Consider the following 23,097-nt stretch of genomic DNA (forward strand, 5'->3'; position numbering starts at 1 on the left):
ATTAGCATGGAAACCCTAGTCGTAGGCTAATAAAGGAAAAGGAAGAATACAACAAGGTAATTTCGATTTAATTACTTGATAATCATTGAGATTTACTTTCTCTAATAATATCCTTGATGCAGTTACATCGTCACAACTGCCATGAAAAAGATTTAGGCATTACAAGTTTTATACAAGATAATTTACTAATAATAGCTCAAAGATACTCACCTTTCATCTAAAACCTCAGGTGCAAGAATGTCAAAACGATCTACAAACTCACAAAATATTCTTCTAGTTGGGAATCCAACATAACTAATTCTAATTGCCTCTAGAACTCCTAAATCGAGGAGTAACAATGATCACAATTGGTTGTTTGCTATGTAGCAAAATAAAATAAAATCCCAAAGTATAAATTTTGTATGAGATCCTACTCCACAATGGAGCTGCTGGAGAACATTATGATTTTCAAAAACTAATGGCTTTAGAAAATTGTTTGGTTTAATACAACGAATATAGTGTGGTTTTGTAGCATTTAGAATTTCTAACAGAGCTTATAATTGTTGCTGCAAAGTTGCCAAAAATCAGACCAAAACTTCAAAAAATAAGAAGCACAAAGTTACTTGACTTAATGGAGAGAATGCTTTTGCACCTTAAATTTTGAACTTATTGATGAAAAATTTGAAGGTTTTGATGCATCCTCGGAGCTAGGCAGAAAAATGTTCGAAATAAAAAAACATTTAGAGGCAGCCAAGAGAACCTGATGCTCAACAACAACATAATCTTTGTTCTTCTCCAAGAACAACTCTGTCTGATAGGTAACCTGTGTGAGTAAAAGTCTTTTAGGACCTCTCTTTTTCACAGATTAACAATCAAATCTTTGACAATATAAGACAGGTAATGTGAACTTACATCGCCAGCATAATGACAAATTGTAAAATCAGTGCGAGACAACTTTGGCTTGCTGAAGCATTTGTTGTTTTTAAATGATTGATATAGCTTTTGAGCAAATGTTTCATGTGTTGATCTGGGTAACATGCTACATAACAATATCGAATTAACTTAAGTGTAAGTCAAAAAGAAAATTATTTAACATATGCAAATGGCTTAGTATTTGAACTGCCAAATATAATATGTTTGATCACACATACCAAGCTTCATCAAGAAGAGCAATGATTCCCCCGGTTTCTGAAAGTCCATTGTGAAAAAAATGTAGTTAAATACTTAAATGACAGTGAATTTCTATACGCAGAAAATCAAGTAAGGATGACACTTTGATAGCTGAACATGAAAGGGAAAGTCAGCTTTTCTAAGAAATACTACTGCTGAAACCTCTAAAATGTGCTGCTAATATCACTAAGTTAAATTTCTTTTGGAAATGAGTCAAGCCTCTATTTTACTTTTGAAGATATTGAGCAGGACTAAGTATCACAAAGATAAAAAACTTGGAACTAGTGTCATTTGTGAATCTATTATATTAACTTTGAGTTTCAAACAAATTACACTATGTATATCAAAGTGTTGATCAGCTAAGAGACGACATATACTCAAAAAGTTGTGTTGGAAAATCAATAAACATCATATATATAAAAGATAGTGTAGTGAAGAAGACAATGTTGAAATAGATCTGTAGGGATAATGAGAGAAAAAAAACAAAAAATAGTACAAGCAAAAGCAATTAAGCGTGCCAAAAGATGATAAAATTAGAGAGAAAATGGTATAAAATGGCATTGACATGTCCAAAGGAAGGATGATATCTTTTTCCATTATATAAATTATGTTAATTAGAGTGGAGTTAAGACAATTTAAGGGTAGATGGAAATAAAAGAAAGTTTACATGATTATACAGTTATTGAGGAGAAAAGAAAAGATAAGCCCCATCACATTAATGCAGAATTTTGATACTGAGCTCTTGTGCAATACTACCAACAATTTTACCAATTGAGATAGCTAACACTTTACATTTTACATAAACAAAAGATATATGCTAATAACACGGCCTTACATAGTCACATATGGATTAATGATGGATAAGATTCATACAGATAACCAAGTAGTTCAAAAATATTGCCGGTCAATAATTGGTTTCTATATCAGTTTGCTAATCTATATCTGTGGAGCATCATGTCAATCAGAAAAATTACTAAACTGTTGCCTAAATTACTATAAAAGTCATGTTTTGTATAATTCAAAAAAGCGAGAAGGAAAAACATAAATGAAAAAAAAAAGTGCAGCCTTTGGAGTTTTAAGCTTGCATAAATGGAACTGTGAAAGATGTGCTATAGTTCTGTTTTATGAAATTATTGATGAGTGTGTTGTTTTACAGAAATATATCCAAAATTATGGTGGTTGTTGACATGATAAACATTATTGTATGCTATGTATTAGGCATGAAAGTGTTTTCTCAGATTTAAGAAAAAAACAGAAAACAATAAAACCTCAACAAAGACAACTGCCATGAACAGGTAACACTGAGTTATCAACATCCTGAAACATCAACAATGTAGTATGATGTTAATGTCTAACTATTAAATAGTAAGAACTACCAATATTTGAAGGAATAAGAACTAATGAAGTGTGGCAAGACTTGTTTAAGCAATAAATGCACCTAATGCTAATTAATTTACCAAGAAGTGATGAAGGAGATCAATCCAATTGTCCAGTTGGTATCAGATGGATTTGGATATTTCTTGCAACATATGCACCCAGCTACAGTGTTTATAATGGCTTGAGCTATCATAAGTACCACGGCTGCTATTATACCGAGAGCTAGTGCCGGGCTCTTTGGGTAGGAGCATTGACCTAAAGAAGTTGTTTGCACATCAGAAACCTGCAGGATAGAGAAAAACATTACGCTTAGTCAAGGTTTTCCTAACAAAGTAAAGGCTTGCCTTGACATATAAAGGTAAATTGAAATGGATAATGCCTGATTATGCCTATCAGATCAGATCGGAAGTAACACAGCTTAACATATCAGTAAAAGAAGGATTCATAAACAATGGAGTAGATTGCAAATATTATACTCGATAAACAAGGAACTGTCCAAATTCTTAATGAGGTTTGCTTAAGTTTTAATCAAGTGGAAGCTTGCAGATACCAACACATGATTGTGTTTTAACAAGAACCTGCAAGGTTTTCAAAATTTCCTAGGACACCAACTTAATGGATAAGAAAGACGAATGGTTCCGTGCACTCGTAAAAATAACAAGGCAAATATAAACAAAAAAAGAGAAATACTATTTGACTAATCAAGTTTCAAATACCTAATTTAGTCTCTAGTTGGCAATGAACAATCTCTACTTCATCCAATACAAAACCATCTGGAACCGCTATGGAAACACATGACACATTTGGATGAATTTTCTACTGTGGCTTATTTGAAACTTGAGTAAAATTCAAATTCATGCTAAACTTCCATCACATCCAGAGAACTGATAGCTATATACAAATGGGACCAGCTTACCTACGCATTTTCTAAGCCCTATTGAAATTGATGTGATCGGAAAAGGGATAACCTAGGACTTCATCACCAGAGTGAACAAGCAGTGGATGCCTTCTACTCAACAGGATCCACAAAGTAAACCTAGAAACGTCAATATTAAGATCGGACGTTTGCAACAGGAACGCCAACACAAAAACGTCATTTTCTCTAAACCCTAATCACAAGAACGAGTCCTAAAGCTCACATTGATGGTGCGACGGAGGCGGAAAATGACAGATAAGTAAGATCGACAAAGGACTAACAGACGATCTACGCTAGGAAACTCGAGGATAATCCATCAAAACAAGAAACGAGTAAGAAGGGCGTACCATGAACAACGTTAAGGAGATGAGGAAGAAGAGGGGCGAACCTTGATCCGGGTGGCTTCGGCGGCGAAGCCGAGAGCAGAAGAGAGAAGCCCGAGGAAGCCCACGAAAGCGCAGATCATCACCACATTCTTATCTATCTCGATCGCCCGCTGCTGGCGCTGCTTCCCTTGCGGCGGAGTGACGGGGGAGGAACGGTACCAGAGTAGGAGTGGAGTAGGGGAGTGGAGTGAGTAGGCATTTGACCATTTTACCCTCCATAGTTGGTGACCAATCGACCACAGCCTTCTTAATAATTAAAATATTTTTTTTAAAACGCTCTTAATTATTATTTTAATAAAAAATACTTTTTTAAAAAATAAGAATAATACCTAATTATATTTTTTATTTTAAAAATTATTAAGAATAAATTATTTTTAAAAATATAATTTAATAAAAATAATATTTGTATAAAATACTTTTATATAAAAAAAAAAGCTAAGAGAGGTCTGGATCTAATTAAAGTAATTTTTAAAACTCACTGTGGCAAAATGGAATCCACCCTCAACAATTCTATACGATCGATTTAACGATCATCTACGAAAAAATAAATCAAAAAATTATAATTAACCACTATGAAGAAAAATATTTTTTCGACTTCATCTAAATTTGACTCCTATTATAACAATATATATCTCACTAGATTCGACTCCTATTGTAACAATATATATTTCGCAGTAGCCAACTCAATCTTTCTTTGAATGCATGCATGCGCACGCATATATATATATATATATATATATATATATATATATATATATATATATATATATATATATATATATATATATATATATATATATATATATATGATATTCTGTGCGACCCTCATGCGCGACATAGCCGACCCCCTCAGCTTCCGACTGTGTCGCCGTGCCGTCCGATCACCACCGACCGCCGGACTGAGCCCGTTTGACGCGCCACTCGCCGGTGCGTCGTCCAACGTCGGATTCCGACCGGATTGTGGCCAGAATCCGACGCAATTTGGCCAGAAACGCGCCGACAGTGGCACGTGGCGTTCTCGGCCAAATCGCGATCGAATTCTGACCAAATCGCGACCGAGACCGACCGGGGAATTAATATTCTGTGCGCCACTCCCGTTCGCCGTCGCACACCGGTCCTTCCCCGGCCGATCTCCAGTGCTCGATTTGGCCGGAATCCGACCGCGATTTGGTCGAGAACACCGCGTACCTGCCGGCGCGTTTCCGACCAAATTGTGCCGGATTCCGACCACAATCTGATCGAAATCCGACACCGTCCGACGCGCCGACAAGTGGCGAGTCAATCGGGTCCGGTCCAACGGCCGACGGTGGCCGGACGACGAGGCAACAACGGCGGGTCAGGCGCAGAGAGCACTGTGCATTCCCACATTTGGACGGCCAAATCTGCACAATCACGCATGATTGACGGTGATCAGCCTGGCGCGCACGATCGCGCACGGGAGTGGCGCCCAGAATATCAATTTTGTATATATATATATAGTAGAAGCGAATTTTAGAAACTCAAATCAATAGGTAGGTTAAAAATGATTAATAAGGAAGCTTATGAGTTTTCCCTAAAAACTAACCAAAGAGAGTCCATAACAATTTACAACACCCAGGAAGATCATTCTAAGCTCATGGCAGAAGTTGGAAGGTAGTATTTTCGATAACATTATTACATAGAGCAAGTTGTTTTGGTTCGGCAAATCTTTACCCCGAGCGGTTAGGCTTTAGGCCGCGGAGGAGGCAGCCTCTTCGAGCAATTGCTTAACTTTGGTGATGTAGTCGGTCATGGCCTCCTCCTTAGACTTTCCTGTAATTTACAAGCGATTAGCAGTTGTGTTTCAGTGAAGTAACAGAAAGACTGAATTCAAACTTGTTGAGGCAAAAGTAGGAAACCTTCAACAGCCTTCCAAGCGTCCCATTTAGCTCTGTCCCTTAAATTGAATATCCCAGGTCGGCCTGTGAAAGTCAAAAGTGCATAATTTTACTTGTTGAAAGTCGATAATCGCAGATACAAAGGCAGTGAAGATGGTAGACAATGGGAGGCACATATGATTTTTAAAAAAAAACACAGCTCCTTTGATTTAAACTCACTGCTCAAAAAGCTCTTCCTTCTTCAGTGTCCAGTCAAAATTTTTAACACACATTGATCATTCAACACTTAAAATTTGATGTATGGTTAACCGGTGTAGGTTAGCCTACGAATCCTTAAAGAGGATTGGCACATACATATGCTTCTCGCAAATATCAAGTACAAGACTGCAGTGATCAGTAAAAAGTCAGGATGATGGAAGCATTCCTTTAGTTGCTAGCATCCGCATTGAACTCTCATACGATTAAAAGAAACCGTACACTGAGCACACTCAATCAGGATGGTTATAGAGGGTACTCTTCCGCTGTATTCCGAGCAGTAATAGGATTGTAGTTGTAGTGGTAGTGCCAGAAGTAGTTGTAGTTCAAGCAGCAAACAGCTGGCTTCACATTTTGGTTGTTAAAAGGGAGGGCAGAAATTTCCACACTATATGTATCATTTTACAATCATATTCTGTACCTCACATGAATTCCCCATATTGATATTTGTAGAAGGATTCTCTCATTTATCAATTGACCAATTCCTCGAAAAGCTCTAGTGTGAATTTGAACACATTCTATAAGAGAAGAAAAACAAGACATCTATTCATTGAAAACTTACTAGTATTCACTGGTCCAACAGTTGCTTGCTTGAACAGTCCGTATAAAATCAATTTGTTCTCATTAGTAGTCGTATCTGGTAACGTTTTAGCTTTTTCAGCATATTCTTCAAACTCTTCCTGCAACAAATCAGAAACCAACAACAAGATAATCAAGCCTCAAGCATAACATAACACATAAAATGATACCTATATTACTCTCAACTCTGAGTATGAGCATGTAACACAGGATTATCTGATAGGCATATATCTAGCCTTCCAACACATTGTTTCCAAATATTGGGAAAACAAGTAGAGCAAGGTATTGAACATATCATACCCTTACCAAGGTTCCTTACTGAGGTCGTCTTTTGTTAGCACTACTATAGGGAGTGACACTGAAGAATCCAAATAACATAGATGACACATACAATGGAGCTAGATTTTTGAAAGCATAAAAAATGAATCTGTGCTCAAGGTGCCTCAAGGTGTCAATTAAGTGCAAAAATGGTACAAGTGTTAGACTAATGAATAATGACCATATGCATGCATCGAGAGAACAAATTCTAAGAAAGATTCATCACCTTAATTCATCAGGATAGAGGAAACGGAAAGGCTGATACTTCATTTATAATTTATTGCCGATAACACATAATTTTGCTCTATGAACAAAATTCTGGAAAGAGTATCATTGTTTTTGTAAAGCTCTTTTTTAGGCACTTCAATATCTCCAGTAAAAAGACGCAATCACATATGCAGTTATATACACAGGCAAGCACAAAACAAACACTTTTAATTTGGCACAATTAAGACTAGCCTTCTAGTGACTAAAAGCAATTTTTTTTCAGGACAGATCTTTGACAAAGGTGGAGCCAAAGGGGTTGGTAATATTCCGCTTAAATTCCCTGCGAGGGCTCGGGAAGAAAGTTCCTTGCTCTCTTCTACTCCGCATTCTCCCTCTAGGGAGGAGTGTGGAAATGGAGGGTCATTCCTTAGTATTGAGTAGCACTAGATAGCCAAAGCCGAGACTTTGACCTCTATCAGGGAAAGCCCAGCCAAGGGTCCTGGTAATCTGCTGAACTCCGACCATAGGGATTCAGAGTAGTTTATTGATCGAAAACCAACTCGAACTCTGCCCCAACAAATGATGCACAACTACAAGCTTAAAATGCTGGAGAACTTACAGTAAGTTTTTTTCTTTAACAAATCGTTTGAATTAGATGTGTTTGACAAAAAAGAACATAGAATTCAATGAAATAAAAGCACGCATCAAGAGTTAACTTTTCTAATCCTCGCTTTAATTTGAAGGGGCATAAACCACGTCAAAAACTTAACAGGAAAATTGATTCAACAAGCGAAACCCAAATGTTAAAGGGGAAAAGGAGCCGATCCTAAATAATCCAAACACGAAAGTTCCTTTTTTTCTCTGTTTCAGAATAAAGGACAAGCGATGCAACACTTCATATTACACTCAGATCTAAAACTAGATCAGATAATAAACAGTTGAACACTCTGAAGAATTACTCGTCCCCAATCAAAAAGGACTCTCGAACTCTGCCCGAACCCCGGAATCACACAAATCATAGACCAAACCCTAAATTGGAACCACCTGCAGAAGATGATCTTCTCTAAGATCCGGTAACAAAAATTCCAAAAAAAAAAACACACACACACACACAATCGAAGGAGAACAGACAAATACCAATAACCAAAAGGATCACAAATAGACTGGTAAAATGATGATGAATGCGGAGATCTTACCTGCAAACCCATTGTGCTGTCTCGCTTTCTTGCTCTCTCGAATTGCGTTTAGATCGCCGACGGCGGAGATATTATTGCAACTGCAATGGTACACGCCACGTTTACGAGGAAGGATAACGAGCGGATGATGGATCTCAACCGTCCATATCGACAAACGGGGATCAATGGATGCCTACCGCTGTTCGATGCTTTGATCCTCGCTCGTAAATCGCCTTAACACCGTCCCATTCGTTTGGAGTCATCGATTCGACCGATTGACTTACATACTTAAATAATTTAAATAGATTAAATTAAAATTTTATTAATTTATTTTAAAATAAATTTAAGTGGATTGATTCGTTTAAATCTGTGACTTACATAGATCAATCTGCGACAGATTTAGATTGGCCTATAGATTGAAGAATTTTTTTAAAAAAAATTTAATAGACTACTTGAATTTATCCGTTTAAATCACAATTTAAAATTAAAAATAATCCATCTTAAGTGAATTTAAAATCCACCCCACTATGGACTGTACCTTAAACAACCCAATATCAACCTCTCAGATAAGGGAATCAATACTCCACTTCAGGGGATAAACAAAACAGAGGAATTGGCATCTCAAAAAGGATTAATATTCTGGCTTTACTTTTGGAAAAAGATCATCCCTTAATCCAATCATGTAGCTATTTGACACTTCAATGAAACAAAACACTATAATTTTTAAAAAAATACATATCGCATGGGATGTTCCCAAACACAATCACATATACGCTTCAAGCTAGAATTAGAAATGCTACTGAAAAATCTTTAAACATGTTCCAAAATTTTCAAGTTAAAGGAGCTAAAAATTGAGAAAATGCCCAAATTTTTTAAACAAGAAGTCGTAGTGTATCAAAATGAAGCATACATGGATTTATTTAGTCAAGAACATAGAAGTTCGATTGTATCCAGCGTATAACAGCAGTAGCGGGGATGGAATAAGTTTGAAATTTTGTATTCGTTCAGTTCCTCTAGCAGATAATGCAATGTTCAAGGAACTTACTATATCGACACACACAAGCAAAGACATACAAAGCAACCGACCAGCATGGATAGCCCAGTTTTGATCGAGAATGAACGTTGGGTTTATGGTCTTTCAAAAGCATACGCTGGGCTTTGGTGCAGGCGGCAATGAGCCTGGACTTTCATCTGTAATCTTGACTGGAAGAGGCTCCCAGATTTTTGTGGCGTCTTCACCACAATGTCCACAGGTTCTGAAGCTCACGGTTGCCTGTGTCATGGAGACAGTTGCGCTCTTAGCTACTGCTGATTTAAGCCGAAGCCGTTCAGCCCTCGAACCGATGGTCTGACCTAAAATTGAAGCTGCAATGGTCAGTGCCATAGCTGTCTTCGGCATGACTACTGATTTCCTGAGCATGCCGATGAATGGCACCGCTGCGTGGACGGCAGCAAACCACTGAGGTGAAAACTTTTCAGTATGCTCTCTCCATACTCCAAGGGGAACATTCGCAGCCATGCCTAGTAAAGCAATTGCTAGCATTTTTGCAGGCAATGGCTGAGGACGGAGAGTCTTCACGAGGGCTGTTCGAGCTAGTGCTGCACGGGCAGCTACTACGGCAGGCGGGCACTTGAGTTTCATGCCAGGTGGTGGTTGTAGCGCCTTTGCAACAAGAGGCAGGACACCACTCACTGCCCTGTATGACTTCGCTAGTGGACACTGACCTGTCTTGAGCCATTCATTGCTTAATGCTTCGTGTGACGAACCATCTCTACTCTGAAGCGCAATGCTCAACAAACAATGCAAAAAAATTTAGTTGGGGCCAATATTAATAAATAAACAATCAAAATTCTTATATTGATAAAAAAAACAATTAGCATATATCCAAAAATAAATTCAGCCAATTCATAATTCACATGGAAAATAGTACATGTCAATCATACAATCAAACACAATGTGTCTGCGTGTGTGTGTGTCTAAACAAGCTTCCTACTTAGTTTGCCATGTTAGCAAATATAAGCAGCAAACAATTAAATTTGTTAATATTTCTTTAATAATTGAATAATGTATTTTTCTTAAATATCCTGTAGAAACATTCAAAATATTTATGTGAGCACCACACTCATTGGCTATTATTTATTAATAAGAATATAATCATATGTAAAATGTTTATCACTTGCAAAATAAATGCTTAAGTTGAGAAGTCAAGTGCTACAATATTAAAAACATAAATAATTACTTTACAATCAAATGAACTAGTCTAAAATTCTTTAGTGGAGGAAAATCTTCCATAAGTTCTTCATTATCAAATCAACAGAATAAAATTTTCCTTTTCACTGCATATTAGTCCACCAAGCCCAATTAGGCGTCTGCCTAACCTACCTAGGAGCCCTAATTGCCTAAAGGGACCTCATATTACATATGTAATACAGTCCCTTGCTTAAAATGCCAAGGAATCCACATCTATGGTTGACCCAATATGCATATCAAAAAACATTTTTAGGGTCCAAACATAGGAGAAGAACTTAATATTCACAATTTACCTGGGACATGTGATATTCTAATTAATGCATTCAGTAGTTTCGCTAAACAAATACCAGCAGGAAGTCAGCTGAATTTTCAGTAAACAAAAAACAATGAAGAGCTGACCTTTCCACCCCTCTGTGGGGAATTTTTATTCGCCTTCTTCCACTTTTTAGCGAAGAAATCAAAACCAAAGGGACCACCCAGCCCAAAACCTGATAGGCTTATAGAGGCTGCTTTTCCTGCCAAAGGGTTGAACTGCAATATAGGCTCAGGCTCCATGTTCTCCTCATGTACAAATGATTTTTCAGCAAGTGGAACCAGTCCATCACGGCCATGGAAAAGCTTGAATGCGAAATCAAAATTGGGTCCATCCTCAAAGATTGGACCTTTTGCTCCTGCAATCTAAAAGACAGAAAAGGTCACTGCCATGGAATTAAGAAATAGTAATCCATGCGATCATCTCTGTGCTTGAGAAAGACTTACAGGGAATTTAATGAGAGATGATAAGAAGGAAAAGTTAGTGGGCTCATTAATGTTCCTCAGAAATGGACACCTTTTAACATCCGGATGAGAAAACAAATTCTCAGACGGTGATGATTCACAGAGAAAGCTATTGAAAAACTCCATATCTGAGATATAAAGTAAACCATTTAGATTGAGTAACTAGAATCCTGAAAAACAAGAAAAGGAGCAAAACTGCATGACAATATTAGCTGTAGCCATCAAAAGATGCTAGATATTCTGTCCCGTACAGATAAGTAAACAAATACTTGCCACTATAAGTTGCCCATTGACAACTCCTGACAAGTTGAGGGAAAAAAACAATGAAATAAACATATCAAGCAATGTCAAGGGAGTATCTGTCTCATGCAAGGTCACATGAATCCTTATATTAGTGTAATTAAGCAATATATAAATCCAAAAAATAATAAAAGCTCATAATCAATAATGATAGTGGTTATTATGCTCTCCGGACTCTGAATAAATCATGCAATGAAGAACTTCTTTTAGTTAAGAAAGTTAATTTTGTTCTATAGAGAACACAAACAAATTCATAGTTAGGAATATAGATCTCAAATGGCCATAAAAAGAAATGCCCTTCCTGAAATTCATAAGAGAAATAACAAAAGGGTAAAGAACACCAAACATCTTGAAACCTAGAGCTAGACTAACAATGTTCTATCTTTAACATGATAATAAAGATGATTGCTTTCACCAATATGCCAATATGCTCAAAATGAAAAGAAAACTGCAAATATAAAAGGAAGGAAGGGAAATGATCAACAAATCTCCCTTTCTTTAAATGAGTTTCTCAAAAAGAAGAAATTAAACTCTTCCTCTCCTTTCAAACCCCTCAAGCAGAACAAACCCTTAATAGAAAATAGCATGTACTCTCTAATCTATAATCCATTAAATTAAATTGTCATGTTGTATATTTTTATATAAACCAAAAATATAACAAGATTTAAAAGATCATATTGGAAGAACAATACATACGTTCTATGAGAGAACATAAACCAGCAGACTTGCTTTATAGATTACTTACTGGTATTCACTGGTTCAACAGTTGCTTGCTTGTACAGTCCAAATAGATTCAATTTGTTCTCATTCATAGTTGATTCTGGTAATGTTTTAGCTTTTCCAGAATACCCTTGAAACTCTTCCTGCAACAAATTAGAAACAAGCACCAAACTGATTAAGCCTCAAGCATATCCTATCTCACTAGGAAACCTATATCACAATTAACTCGAGTATGAGCATGTGACATGGTATCAGACATGTATATATCTATCCTTCTAGCACATTGTTTTCTGATGCTGGAAACGCAGGTAAAGTGGATCTAGGTATCTGATAGATCATAGGTTGCCTTGAACACTTACCAGCGTCATTTAATAGGCTGTCTTGTGTTGGTATAGTGAGTGAAACTGAAAAATAGAATAACATAGACAACAACTATGACAGCTAGATTTTTGAAAGTATCAAAATGAATCCATGAGGTACATTAACAGTGTTAAATTCATCTTCTTAATTCAACAGTACGAGGTAAAGGCGGAAGCCAATAATTGCATTTCTTTTTTATCATTTTTTATTTTTCTCCATAAAGAGAAACGTCACTTCTGGAAAGGAACTCTTTGTCAAGCAGTTTAATGTCTACGATAAAATGGCACAATCACATATGCAGTTAAATAAACCCTTCTAGTTCAGGATAACTTTATGGCAAATAAAAGTGATCTTTTCAATGCAGGTCCGATATTAGGATTACCGGAAATCTGAACATGAATTTGGCAAAGAGGCACTGAGAAAGCAGGAGTCGGAGGAAGGGAGGGAGCATCCACTTCCTAGTGGGTACAGGGGAAACGTCATTCGTTAGTATATAGCAGACGAGGTATCGCTAGATACCCAAAGCCAAGACTTTGACCTCTGCAAGCGCAAGTTGAGGACCTCAGCAGTTGGCTGAAATCCAACTATAGGGTTTGGGAGTCATTTAGCCGCATAAAGCATACTCGGAACTCTGCCCCTTCTAATGATGCATAAAATCAATCTTAACTTGTTGGAAAACTTACATCTTTTTTAACAGAAGATCCTTTGAGTAGAGAAGTGGTCATAAACCACCTCGAAAATTCAACAGGAAAATTAAATCAACAGACGAAACCCAGATGTTAAAGGGGTAAAAGGAGCTCATCCTAAATAATCGAGGCACAAAGACTCCCTTTTGTTGCAGAAATAAAGGACAAAAGATGCAACACTTCATCTTATACTCTGATCTAAAAGTATACGATCAGAACACGCCGAAGAACTACTTGTCCCATATCAAAAATGACTCTCGAACTTCTCCAAACATTAATCATGCGTTACCGACCCATTCCATAGAAAAAGTTTCGATCCTAACCAAAGGGGAGCCATCTGCTACGGATGAACTACTTCTCCAAGATCCGATCACAAAAAAAATCACAAAATCACAACCAAATGGAACGAGAACAGAAGATATCAAACAGCAACAACCAAACCGATGATGAGGGCAGAGATCGTACCTGCAGACCCATTGCAACGCGATCGCTCGCTCGCTCGCTCGCTCTCTCGATTGCGAAGAGATGGCAGGTCGCCGAGGGCGGAGATATTGTGGCAGGCGGATCGGGTAACCCGGCGTTTATGCGAGGAAGGACCACGAGCGGATAATGAATCTCAACCGTCCATTTCGACTAACGGAGATCGAGGGAGGTTGCATGGGAGAAGACTGTTGGTTGGTTTGTACTCTTCATAAAATTGTCGAGTGGCATCCCAACGCTCGCACCACGTCTGTGGGCCACCCTAAATTGACAAGCCTTCTACTGGTGGCAAGGAGCGAGCAAGCGTGGTTCCCAGTAGGAAGGAATTACTTCTCTCCTATTTTAAAAGTCAAAAAATTTTCTTATTTTTTAAATATAATTTAATCAAAAATATTATATATAAAATATTTACCAACTTAGTTAAACTTGATTAAGATAACTTTAAAAGATTAAAATCATTATAAAATTATTATACTAATTTTATAATGATTTAAAATATATTAAAATAATTTTTAATTAAATCTAAATAATTTTGACTAAAATTTATTTTACCAACAAGTTAATTTTAATAGTAACTTTTCTTTTCTATTTTCAAAGTATCTCACGCCTGATTTAAAATCTCATATTTTATTGATTTAAACGATCAAAATATATTATTTACATAAATTATCAAAACTCAATAATAATATCTTCTTATCATTTTTATTTATCTTATTTTTTCAATGGAGTTTCCATAATGAACATGTTGTAATAGTGGAACAGTTTGCAGACCCGTTCATCAGTTCGGATTTGGCCTTTTCTAAACAAGTCTTTCAATGACTCACTGAATCCATTAGATGAATGTTTGGTTTTTTACTTTTGTTTCCGTTATGATATCTACTTGTAAATTTTCTCAGTGATCCAGTCTGAGATCAACAAGGAGAAAACCACCAATGCGAAGGCAGAAAACCACCAATGCGAAGGCTGATGATGGTTCGAGAGTCTTCAGAGTTGAACATCAAATTCATAAATCTTCTACAAAATTAGAGGAGAGTTAGAATGAGATCAAGACAGATATTGATACAGCGACTCCCACACTAAGTTCCGATGATTAAATTCAAAGTTAGGTGAAGATGAAAAATAGAGAGAAGAGGTTGAAATTATGTGTGTACATCCGGCAATACCATGTCTCTATGTTCTCATTTTACGACGCACGTGGTCCCACATATTCCTCATCTATCGTTACTAGTGCCCCCACACAATCCTCTTGTTCCCTATCGATCTTGTTCTTCCTATCGGAGTTGAACACTACGGGGAGAGGCATTAAAGTCTAGCACCGAGAGATAGAGGTGTTCGAGTCAAACGCCAAAAGGAAGAGGTATCGAAGCCGAGCTGCAAGAGGCGAAGGTATCAGTGCAGAGCATCGAGAGACGGAGGTGTCGGAGTCGAGCACCGAGAAACGGAGATGTCGGAGTCATGACCGAGAGATACAAGGACTCAACCTGCCTGGGTCTTGCTTTTTGGTCTAGTCTGAAATAGTCATGGTTTTATTTTATATTCCCTTTGACTCGCAGTTCAATTATTGGAGGCAATGTTCATGAAACAATGAAGAAACATCACCAGAGATTACTAATGAAAGGTACATCCTTGATTGAGGAGATTAATAACTTTCTCGATAGCAAAATGTAGAATGAATATGTTTCCCTCGACTACAGTGGATATCGATGATGCATTTTTGTATCTAAGAAGATACAGTTAGGATCACAACAAAGAAACATGAGAAATAGCCTCATTCTCCCCGTGAAAATATTTATGTCCTACTAAATGTTTAAGTGAGGAGGAAAAAAAGAACAGAACCTATAAGTTCTTAGATTCAGGCTGATACTTCGACACATAGAACGGGCAGAGATGAAGGTAAGATATTGGAGGAAATTGAGCCATGTCGATAACCATGAATATTAGGATTGGTTCAATTTTCTCCAATTCTCACAACATGTAATGTCACTCATCTATCATGAATGAAGCTGAAGATCAGTAAGCAGTGTTTTTCAAACCTGGATTGGCTCAGGTGTAAAGCTCGACTAGGCTTAGATCATCCATCCAATCCTCATCCCTAAACCTTAAAGCATGAAACATGGATATCTCTTCAAGCACATGTTTTAGAACTCTATTATAACATATCATTTAGATATGCTTGATCAGGTTGATCCAGGAAAGTTTTCATCTACAGATCTTTATCTATTATAATAACTAGAAACAAACATCTTTAATGAAGACAATTTGTGGTGGCTTGGTGGTTTCATGTGTAAAAGATAGAGCGCATAAGAAAGCACATTCATATTAAATGCGAAAAATCTCAGAATGGAAAACAGCAACAGATACTTGTTGGTTCAAGTTGGGGAAATAAAAATGGATTCTCACCAACAAGAATGGAGTGGCACTTGAGTAGGATAACTCCAAAGATGCACCTAATGAAGTTAATTATCATGAGTTGTTCTTATTCAGGAGCCAGTATCACGCCAGGAGAATATATCACCTTTTTTAAAAAAGGGGGAAAAGGAGGCAGAGCTATTACCTGAAACAGGAAGATTATATTCTCTCTTTTGTTTTTAATGCAACAAATAAAAATAAAAAAGTATATACATATATAGTTCACAGAATGAAATAGAAAGAATAGCTACTCAGAAATAGATTGGGTAAAAAATAAAGCATGCTTAGTTTAGTTATGGAATTGAACATGTTCTTAGGTTTGTTTCCTGAGAATGTTACAAGGAATAGATACGAATGCATTTTTATAATGATAAAGTATTTGGGTGTAACCTATCTACCATGCTCACTTGGCTTGATTGGGGCAACCAGCCCATTGGGGAATCATCTGGGCCAACTAACCTTTGAAGAGTTGAACAGAGTGAAAGAAATAGTTTTTGAAGAATGAAACGAATACAGAAAGCTAGAATAAAGTAGGGAATATCTATTCCTTATGATTAGGGAATAGCAGTTCTATGGTAATTGATACTCAGAATTCAATTTTACAACCCAACATGAAATACTCATTCCATTAGAATTTTCAAGAATATAAATTTGGTATTCTGAATTCATTTACAATCAAATACAGAAATACTTATTTCATTAGTATTTATAAGGAATAGAATAGTATGAATTAGTTTCAGCATGAAGAGAGAGAAAATGATTAACGTTGCATGAAGATGAAATATTGATAACTACTTTTTTCACATAAAAAGTAGCATATAAAGAGCGAACAACAAAGTGTCTGGAGTAGACAAAAAAAATGGAAACTGAAAAAAAAAATACAGAAGGAAACAAGTCATTAGGCAAAAGATTACGACAATGCCTAGCTGCAAACGTCAGACTTCAGTTTATTCACCACAAACAGGATCCTTGAAGCCATCCAAACATTGGAAACTACTCAAAGCACCGCAACAAATACTGACAAAGGCAAGTTTCATGCAACATTTTCAACTGGAGCAGTAGGACTCAAACACCAGAGTTGGTTTCACCGGGAGGGTTACCATGGCCAATGCTAGGGCTGTGGCCTGGAGTGGTGGGTGGAATGTATTCCAACAAATGTCTACCATGGACCTCCTTGAGGAACTTCCTAGGGCATGGATCCTTCAAAGTAGTTGAGCCGAGGCCGGAGGACAGTAAAGGTGCATGAGCTTCTAAGGTTTTTGCTTTAACCAAATGACATACTTGCATAAGGAGAATGGCAATGGCAAGTTTTGCTACTGCAGAAGCTTGATTGGGAGAAAGAGCCATGGACTAAGGTTAAATTTTGTTATAAAATCGAGTAATAAGACTCAGACTCTGGGTGTTGTATAGGATTAAGGAATATGATATGGTATGAAGCTATGGTCATGAGTTGCCTTCCTTATATAATGAGCTAAAACACTTTGGTAAGGTATGCATGGTCCAGTTGCACCCACTATCCCAAGGGAGAGACCTTCTCCTGACCATTCATATCGACAAACTGAGTAAAAGCAAGACACTTTGGACTTGGGATACTGCTACTTTTAGTAATCTAGACCCTAGTAACATACTCGATCATCTGAAGTGAACCCAGAAGAAGAAAGTAAACATACAAGAGAATATTGCCATAGATTAGACAGCACTATGATAACAAAACCAAAGGCTATGCAGTTTTATTCACAGATGGGCAGCCAAACCACACCCTTAAAGAAAAGGACATACCATCCAGCTGAAGTCATTTCGATTGGAGGGGAAGAATCAATTTCACTGAGTTTGAGAATGGATCACCTGAGATGAGCATTGGTGAAGCATCTGCTTTTGCTCGTAAAGATCACGGAGGTTGCTGAAGAAAATCTGGAAATTGAGATTCCCAGATGAAGTAGGTGTTCAGTACTGAAACTTATGCTCCTGTTGACTAAGAAACCATTTCATTATGAGTACCAGACTATGGAAACCACAAGGATAAAATAAGTTAGCAGAGTACCTGAAGGATAGATAGGTGCAGGCTGTCTTTGAAAAGTTCAGTTTTCAAGTTTAAGCTGAAGGATTTGAAGAATATATGGAGACAAGTACCATGAGATGCTTACTGTAAAGTAATTACAGGGATAAATGCAATTGTCCTCGCTATAATTTGCTCCTGGTTGATCAACAAATTTCAGGTAATACTTCTAACTTTATAAGCAATGTTTACTTCTTTTACAGAAAATTCAACACACACGTATGGCAAAATAATTTGAAAAGAGGCCATTGCTTCTGCATTGCAAACAAGCAACTAGGATGGGAGAATAATTGCTTGTAATGGACTGATGGACAATTAGGGTTTTTGATGTTCTCCTGAAAATGATGTTAGTGCTAAAATATAGACAGATGGAGCATAAGATTGTAAAACTCATCAAAATTTGTTTGAAGAGTTTCAACTGGTCCCAGAAAAACATAAGCTGTACCTTCAGATACATAGATATTCCAAGAAAGGACTCCCTACTTTAATCTCTACAATAATTTATCTATGATCTTTAAGAACCACTAACAAGGCATTATTTCCTTTATTCTTCCTCCATCTTTGAAAAAATAAACTACCATTCCATTTTTAGTATATCAGAGGGTCCCACTCCTTTGATGTGTCTCTCTGTGTGATTCTGTGTAACTCACAATTAACCACACATAAGGTGCAGCAGTACTAAAGCATTCCGTACGAACTATTAAAAAAACAAAGATTAAAAGGGCACCTCATTTTTTTAAAAAAATATTAAAAAGTCGCTCCATCATATTTTTCATCCTGCTACATCAGCACTAAAAAGCTATTTTCAGGATAATAAATATGATAAAGCACCCTTTTAATTTTTTTATAATAATGAAAATAAAGGGCGCCCTTTTAATTTTTTCCCATCAAAAAATATACATGCTTAGGAACTGATTTAAATGCTTAGAGTCTTTAGACCTCACATCTACGTAGATGGAAAATTTAAAGGTATAAAGTACTAGAATGCTACATTCTTGGAAACCAACCCAAAATAGCAAATTTAATTGCTGAGAAAACCAGTTGAAACGTAAGTTCAATTTACAGATGAAGATAACACACCGCGATGCACTTACTAACATGTCTTAACTAACTTAATAACAAATATGTACATGAGAGTCATGTCTGTGAGTCATAAAGTGTCTACTAGAGAAATGTTGGTCTTACACCAGAAGATAGTGGGGATACATTCCAAATTGTTATCTCAGTCATGCTAACTTCATTTGGTAGATTGAAGCTTGGAAAGAAGATAAAGGCAGCCTGAAGACAGTAGAATAGATGCTGCGAAGTATAACAAATCTGTTGGAGTAGATATCGTCGCCTTCTTGCTCTTTTCAAACATTCCAACCAATAGCACCATCACAATGACATGGCCCAGCTTAGTTTTTAATTCATTAACAGACTGAATCTCCAACCACCTTGGGCGCTCCTAAACAAGTAAAAGGTGTTTTGAGAAATTAGTGTAATGATGCTAGATTGTGTTTCAAATAGAAATCCATCATCACTGAGGTAATGGAACAAACCATAAGTTTAAATAAGCCAAGAAGGTTTGATCCATGGGATGACAACTTTGCTATGTCAAGATTACTGATGAAGAGTTCATACAGACCCATTCCAAAGACAAGCATCACGGTTCCAACAAGATAAACATCTAGAAAATGAAAGCAACTGAAGTTAGTGACAGATTTAGGCATTTAGTTATCGGCAAGGACATTTTTAGAGGTTCATTTTGAGCATCTCCATCTGACCACAAAGAAATACCCTCTTTAACAACGTATACTATTTTAATGATAACATATGATGGTCTAGAGAATTTTAAAAATGTAACTGCACCATGTGATTAGTATTGTGGAATTACATAACCTCCTAATCATTGCGAGATGGATAAAGAGGCCATTGAACTAGGGAAAATAAGAACAAACTTCTGTGCATGATTTATACTGTTATTTTTTTTTCTTTCAAAACATGCTATAGTGTAATAACTATAAAACATTAATAATTCCCCATCATGGAGAGATAAGTCAATGGAAGAAAATGAACTAGAAATTTTAAAGAACGTCTATCACCAGTGTAAGGTCTGAGCATTCTTATTTAATTGTTTACTAGTTGATAGTGGGTGAAGAAATACACTCCTATTTCAAAATGCATACAATTGTCAATATATATTGGCTTACCAATGGCTTCAACCAACATCAGAATCACCTTCCCTCCACTCACAAAATATTCTCTGAAAGAATTAATCACACACGTGCAACCCTGAAGAAGCGCTTGGTAATGTCAAGAATGGTGATTGTCCATGTATGAAATTACTCTTAGTTAAGGAGAATAACAAAACAATCCTACTGAAAATTATGATGCTTATAAAAACAGTTGCAGAATGGCAAAAAAAATCAGACACATCAACTTTGCAAATTCAATAGTTGTACAATGCCAAAAGTTCATAGTCTACATAGATCATCTTTTGCTTTTTAATCACGAGGTGTCCCCTGTCCCCAGACCATATTGGATGTGAGACAAACCCCATTCATGGCAGAAGAGATAAGGTTAATCCTCTCCCAATAATTGAGCCCCTGACCTTTGGTCTGAAGCCCTCCCAATCTAGCTCACTTACCACTAGACAAAGCAATTGTTGGTAACTACATAGATCATTTTGGAGACAGAATAATAAGCAAGTTCTATTTCCCATAGTTCATAGTTTATTAAACCCAAGACAACAGATATTCCACTTCAGCTAAAATTATATTTCTTAGTTGTCACAATGAAACTTGAATCAATTAAAGCAAGTTTCAGGACTTGTGATTTTTTTTCTCACTTCAAACAAAAGTGATGCACAAAACTTCTTGTATAAAGAAAGAAAATAAGAGTTGCTGAAGCAGAAAGCATGAGCCACAGCAGAGAGCTTTAAATCTTCCAGTCCTATTTTGGATAAAAATAGAACTGATATTGAGGAACTGTCATGAATCATATTAAGGGAATTAGACACTAGATGAATTTTTTTTTAAAGGGAGAAAATAAAAAAGCTCCTATTATGTTGTCAAGGTATGGTGGAATAATCAATCTATGATCCGAGTTTAATCATGGCGTAAAAGATGTCACATGCAAGATTTAAGACTATGGTTTGCTATTTTCACTTTGGAATCATAATAGATTAATGCTTTTATAATCCACTTCATTTACACACATCTTCATCCATAGGTAATATGTTATCACCATCATTCAGTAATGCAGGGCTACTTTTATAACTGGGAGAGTTGCCTCACAAGCGAATTCCATCCGTCATACCATATATCATTTATTATCATGGATGGTCAGTCAATCAATATATAACTCAGATTCTGTTTATATTCCTTTAATATGAAATAAAAACGTTTAATGTGTGTAATAAGTGCATCCAATATCAAAGTTACCGATATGTCCTTGTCCTGCACAATCTATCAATGCTACGAAATGGAACATGTAGCCATGGATCATTGGCCCATGACTCCGCGTTCTGCCTGCACATTGCTAATCAAAGAAGAAATCTAGTTATCTGATCATACCTTGATAAAACAAATTATGGAACCCATCAGAGAACCAGCCACAGCGAGGAACGCAAAGAACCGGCACTTGTAGATTACCTGCAAAGAGTAACCGCGTGTCAGATGACGAACAAAATCCTTTTTTTCCCCAGACCCGTCGGAACAAGGAAAGGTGATTCGCCTTTTCGATCTTCTCCTCCACGTCGTAGATCCCTCCCGGCGAAGCGAGCGGCGGCGTCCTACGAAGGCTAGGTCGGGCCTCGGGAACGGGGGCAATGTCGGAACACGAGACCGAGGTGACCTTGGCGCCGGAGCTCGCCTTCACGGGCGCGACGGAAGCGATTCGCACGATCCTGCGCCCGATCTCTGAACCGGCCAGGGTTCTGCAAATCGCCGACCGGGGAAGGGCGAGGCGGAGGGGCTTCATCGCTGGAGGAAGACGGTCCGCCGGGCAAGAAGCAAAGCACGATCTGCGCACCCGGAGGGAAGGCTCCATTGTTACATTGAAGGTGGACGGAGCAAGGATTGGATACAGACGATGACGACGTCGCTGCCGCCGCGGAAGGACGCCCGCCACATGTTCGGTTCGTGGTCTCGCCGGCAAAACGACACGTCTCTCGCACACCTCACTGCAAGTCCAAATCAACATTATATATGAACCCGTCCGTTATAATAGGCGAGAGACATAAAACTAACCCGTTATAACCGTTTTGGTAGCGGAGCTATATCGTCGACGACACAATGACTCCTGTTCATTGAGAACTTCTAAAAGGACGAACTTAAATTTTTTAATTTTTTAAAGAGTGCATAGTTTTTTTATTTTTTTTATCAAAAAGTATATTTCATTTCAACATTATCCCTCTTTATAATAGTTACATGAGATGTTGTCTTGACAGTGAGATCAGTTTACACCATGTGTGACCGATTTCAACTTTCACAGAAATTAAAATTTAAAATTCACATAATTTATATATATATACCAACAATGCAGTGTTGAATTTCAAAGAACAATATCATTATGATATTGTATTTTAAATATTGAGTTTAAAGTTATTGGATTAAAGTTCAACAACAGTAATATTAGTTTGAAAAAAAAATATTTGTGTTAAAGAAATCAACATCACTCATAAATTAAATTTAATTTTGATTACATTCATATAAATATCTTATTTTATTTTAATAAAATTATCGGTAGTCTCGTGATGATATTATAAAGTCTATAATTTTATAAATTGGACATCTTCATTTTGATAAAATCATGAGTGATTATTTTTGTTTCAAACTTATTAATAATCAAACAGTAA

At 36.9% G+C, this 23,097-nt stretch overlaps 3 protein-coding genes and 2 pseudogenes across 3 annotated transcripts; all 5 read right to left on the reverse strand.

Moving 5' to 3' along the window:
- Positions 1 to 1,440, reverse strand: part of LOC141821006 (myosin-8-like) — a 105,574-nt pseudogene extending 104,134 nt beyond the window's left edge.
- An 868-nt stretch (positions 1,441 to 2,308) lies between these two features.
- Positions 2,309 to 4,047, reverse strand: LOC141820815 (uncharacterized; annotated as a pseudogene).
- A 1,307-nt stretch (positions 4,048 to 5,354) lies between these two features.
- On the reverse strand, positions 5,355 to 8,369 carry LOC141820885 (acyl-CoA-binding protein). Its single transcript, XM_074708245.1, has 4 exons — positions 8,240 to 8,369; positions 6,502 to 6,619; positions 5,706 to 5,768; positions 5,355 to 5,619 (listed from the first exon to the last, which is right to left on the reverse strand). Exons 1-4 carry the CDS (start codon positions 8,249 to 8,251, stop codon positions 5,537 to 5,539), a joined length of 276 nt encoding a protein of 91 aa, XP_074564346.1. The 5' UTR covers positions 8,252 to 8,369; the 3' UTR covers positions 5,355 to 5,536.
- Positions 8,370 to 9,110: 741 nt separating this feature from the next.
- LOC141820923 (uncharacterized) lies at positions 9,111 to 13,885 on the reverse strand. Its single transcript, XM_074708288.1, has 5 exons — positions 13,778 to 13,885; positions 12,292 to 12,409; positions 11,229 to 11,374; positions 10,869 to 11,147; positions 9,111 to 9,995 (listed from the first exon to the last, which is right to left on the reverse strand). The coding sequence occupies exons 1-5, from the start codon at positions 13,787 to 13,789 to the stop codon at positions 9,357 to 9,359; spliced, it is 1,194 nt and encodes a 397-aa protein (XP_074564389.1). The 5' UTR covers positions 13,790 to 13,885; the 3' UTR covers positions 9,111 to 9,356.
- Positions 13,886 to 19,356: 5,471 nt separating this feature from the next.
- LOC141820919 (uncharacterized) lies at positions 19,357 to 22,398 on the reverse strand. Its single transcript, XM_074708284.1, has 5 exons — positions 21,975 to 22,398; positions 21,815 to 21,892; positions 20,450 to 20,531; positions 19,799 to 19,926; positions 19,357 to 19,704 (listed from the first exon to the last, which is right to left on the reverse strand). Exons 1-5 carry the CDS (start codon positions 22,287 to 22,289, stop codon positions 19,495 to 19,497), a joined length of 813 nt encoding a protein of 270 aa, XP_074564385.1. The 5' UTR covers positions 22,290 to 22,398; the 3' UTR covers positions 19,357 to 19,494.
- Positions 22,399 to 23,097: the final 699 nt, after the last annotated feature.

This window comes from Curcuma longa, unplaced genomic scaffold (genome assembly GCF_044706935.1).
Source record: "Curcuma longa cultivar G26 ecotype Majalengka, Jawa Barat unplaced genomic scaffold, ITB_CL_G26_1.1 utg8573_np1212_1322966_RagTag, whole genome shotgun sequence".
Classification (NCBI taxonomy): domain Eukaryota; kingdom Viridiplantae; phylum Streptophyta; class Magnoliopsida; order Zingiberales; family Zingiberaceae; genus Curcuma; species Curcuma longa.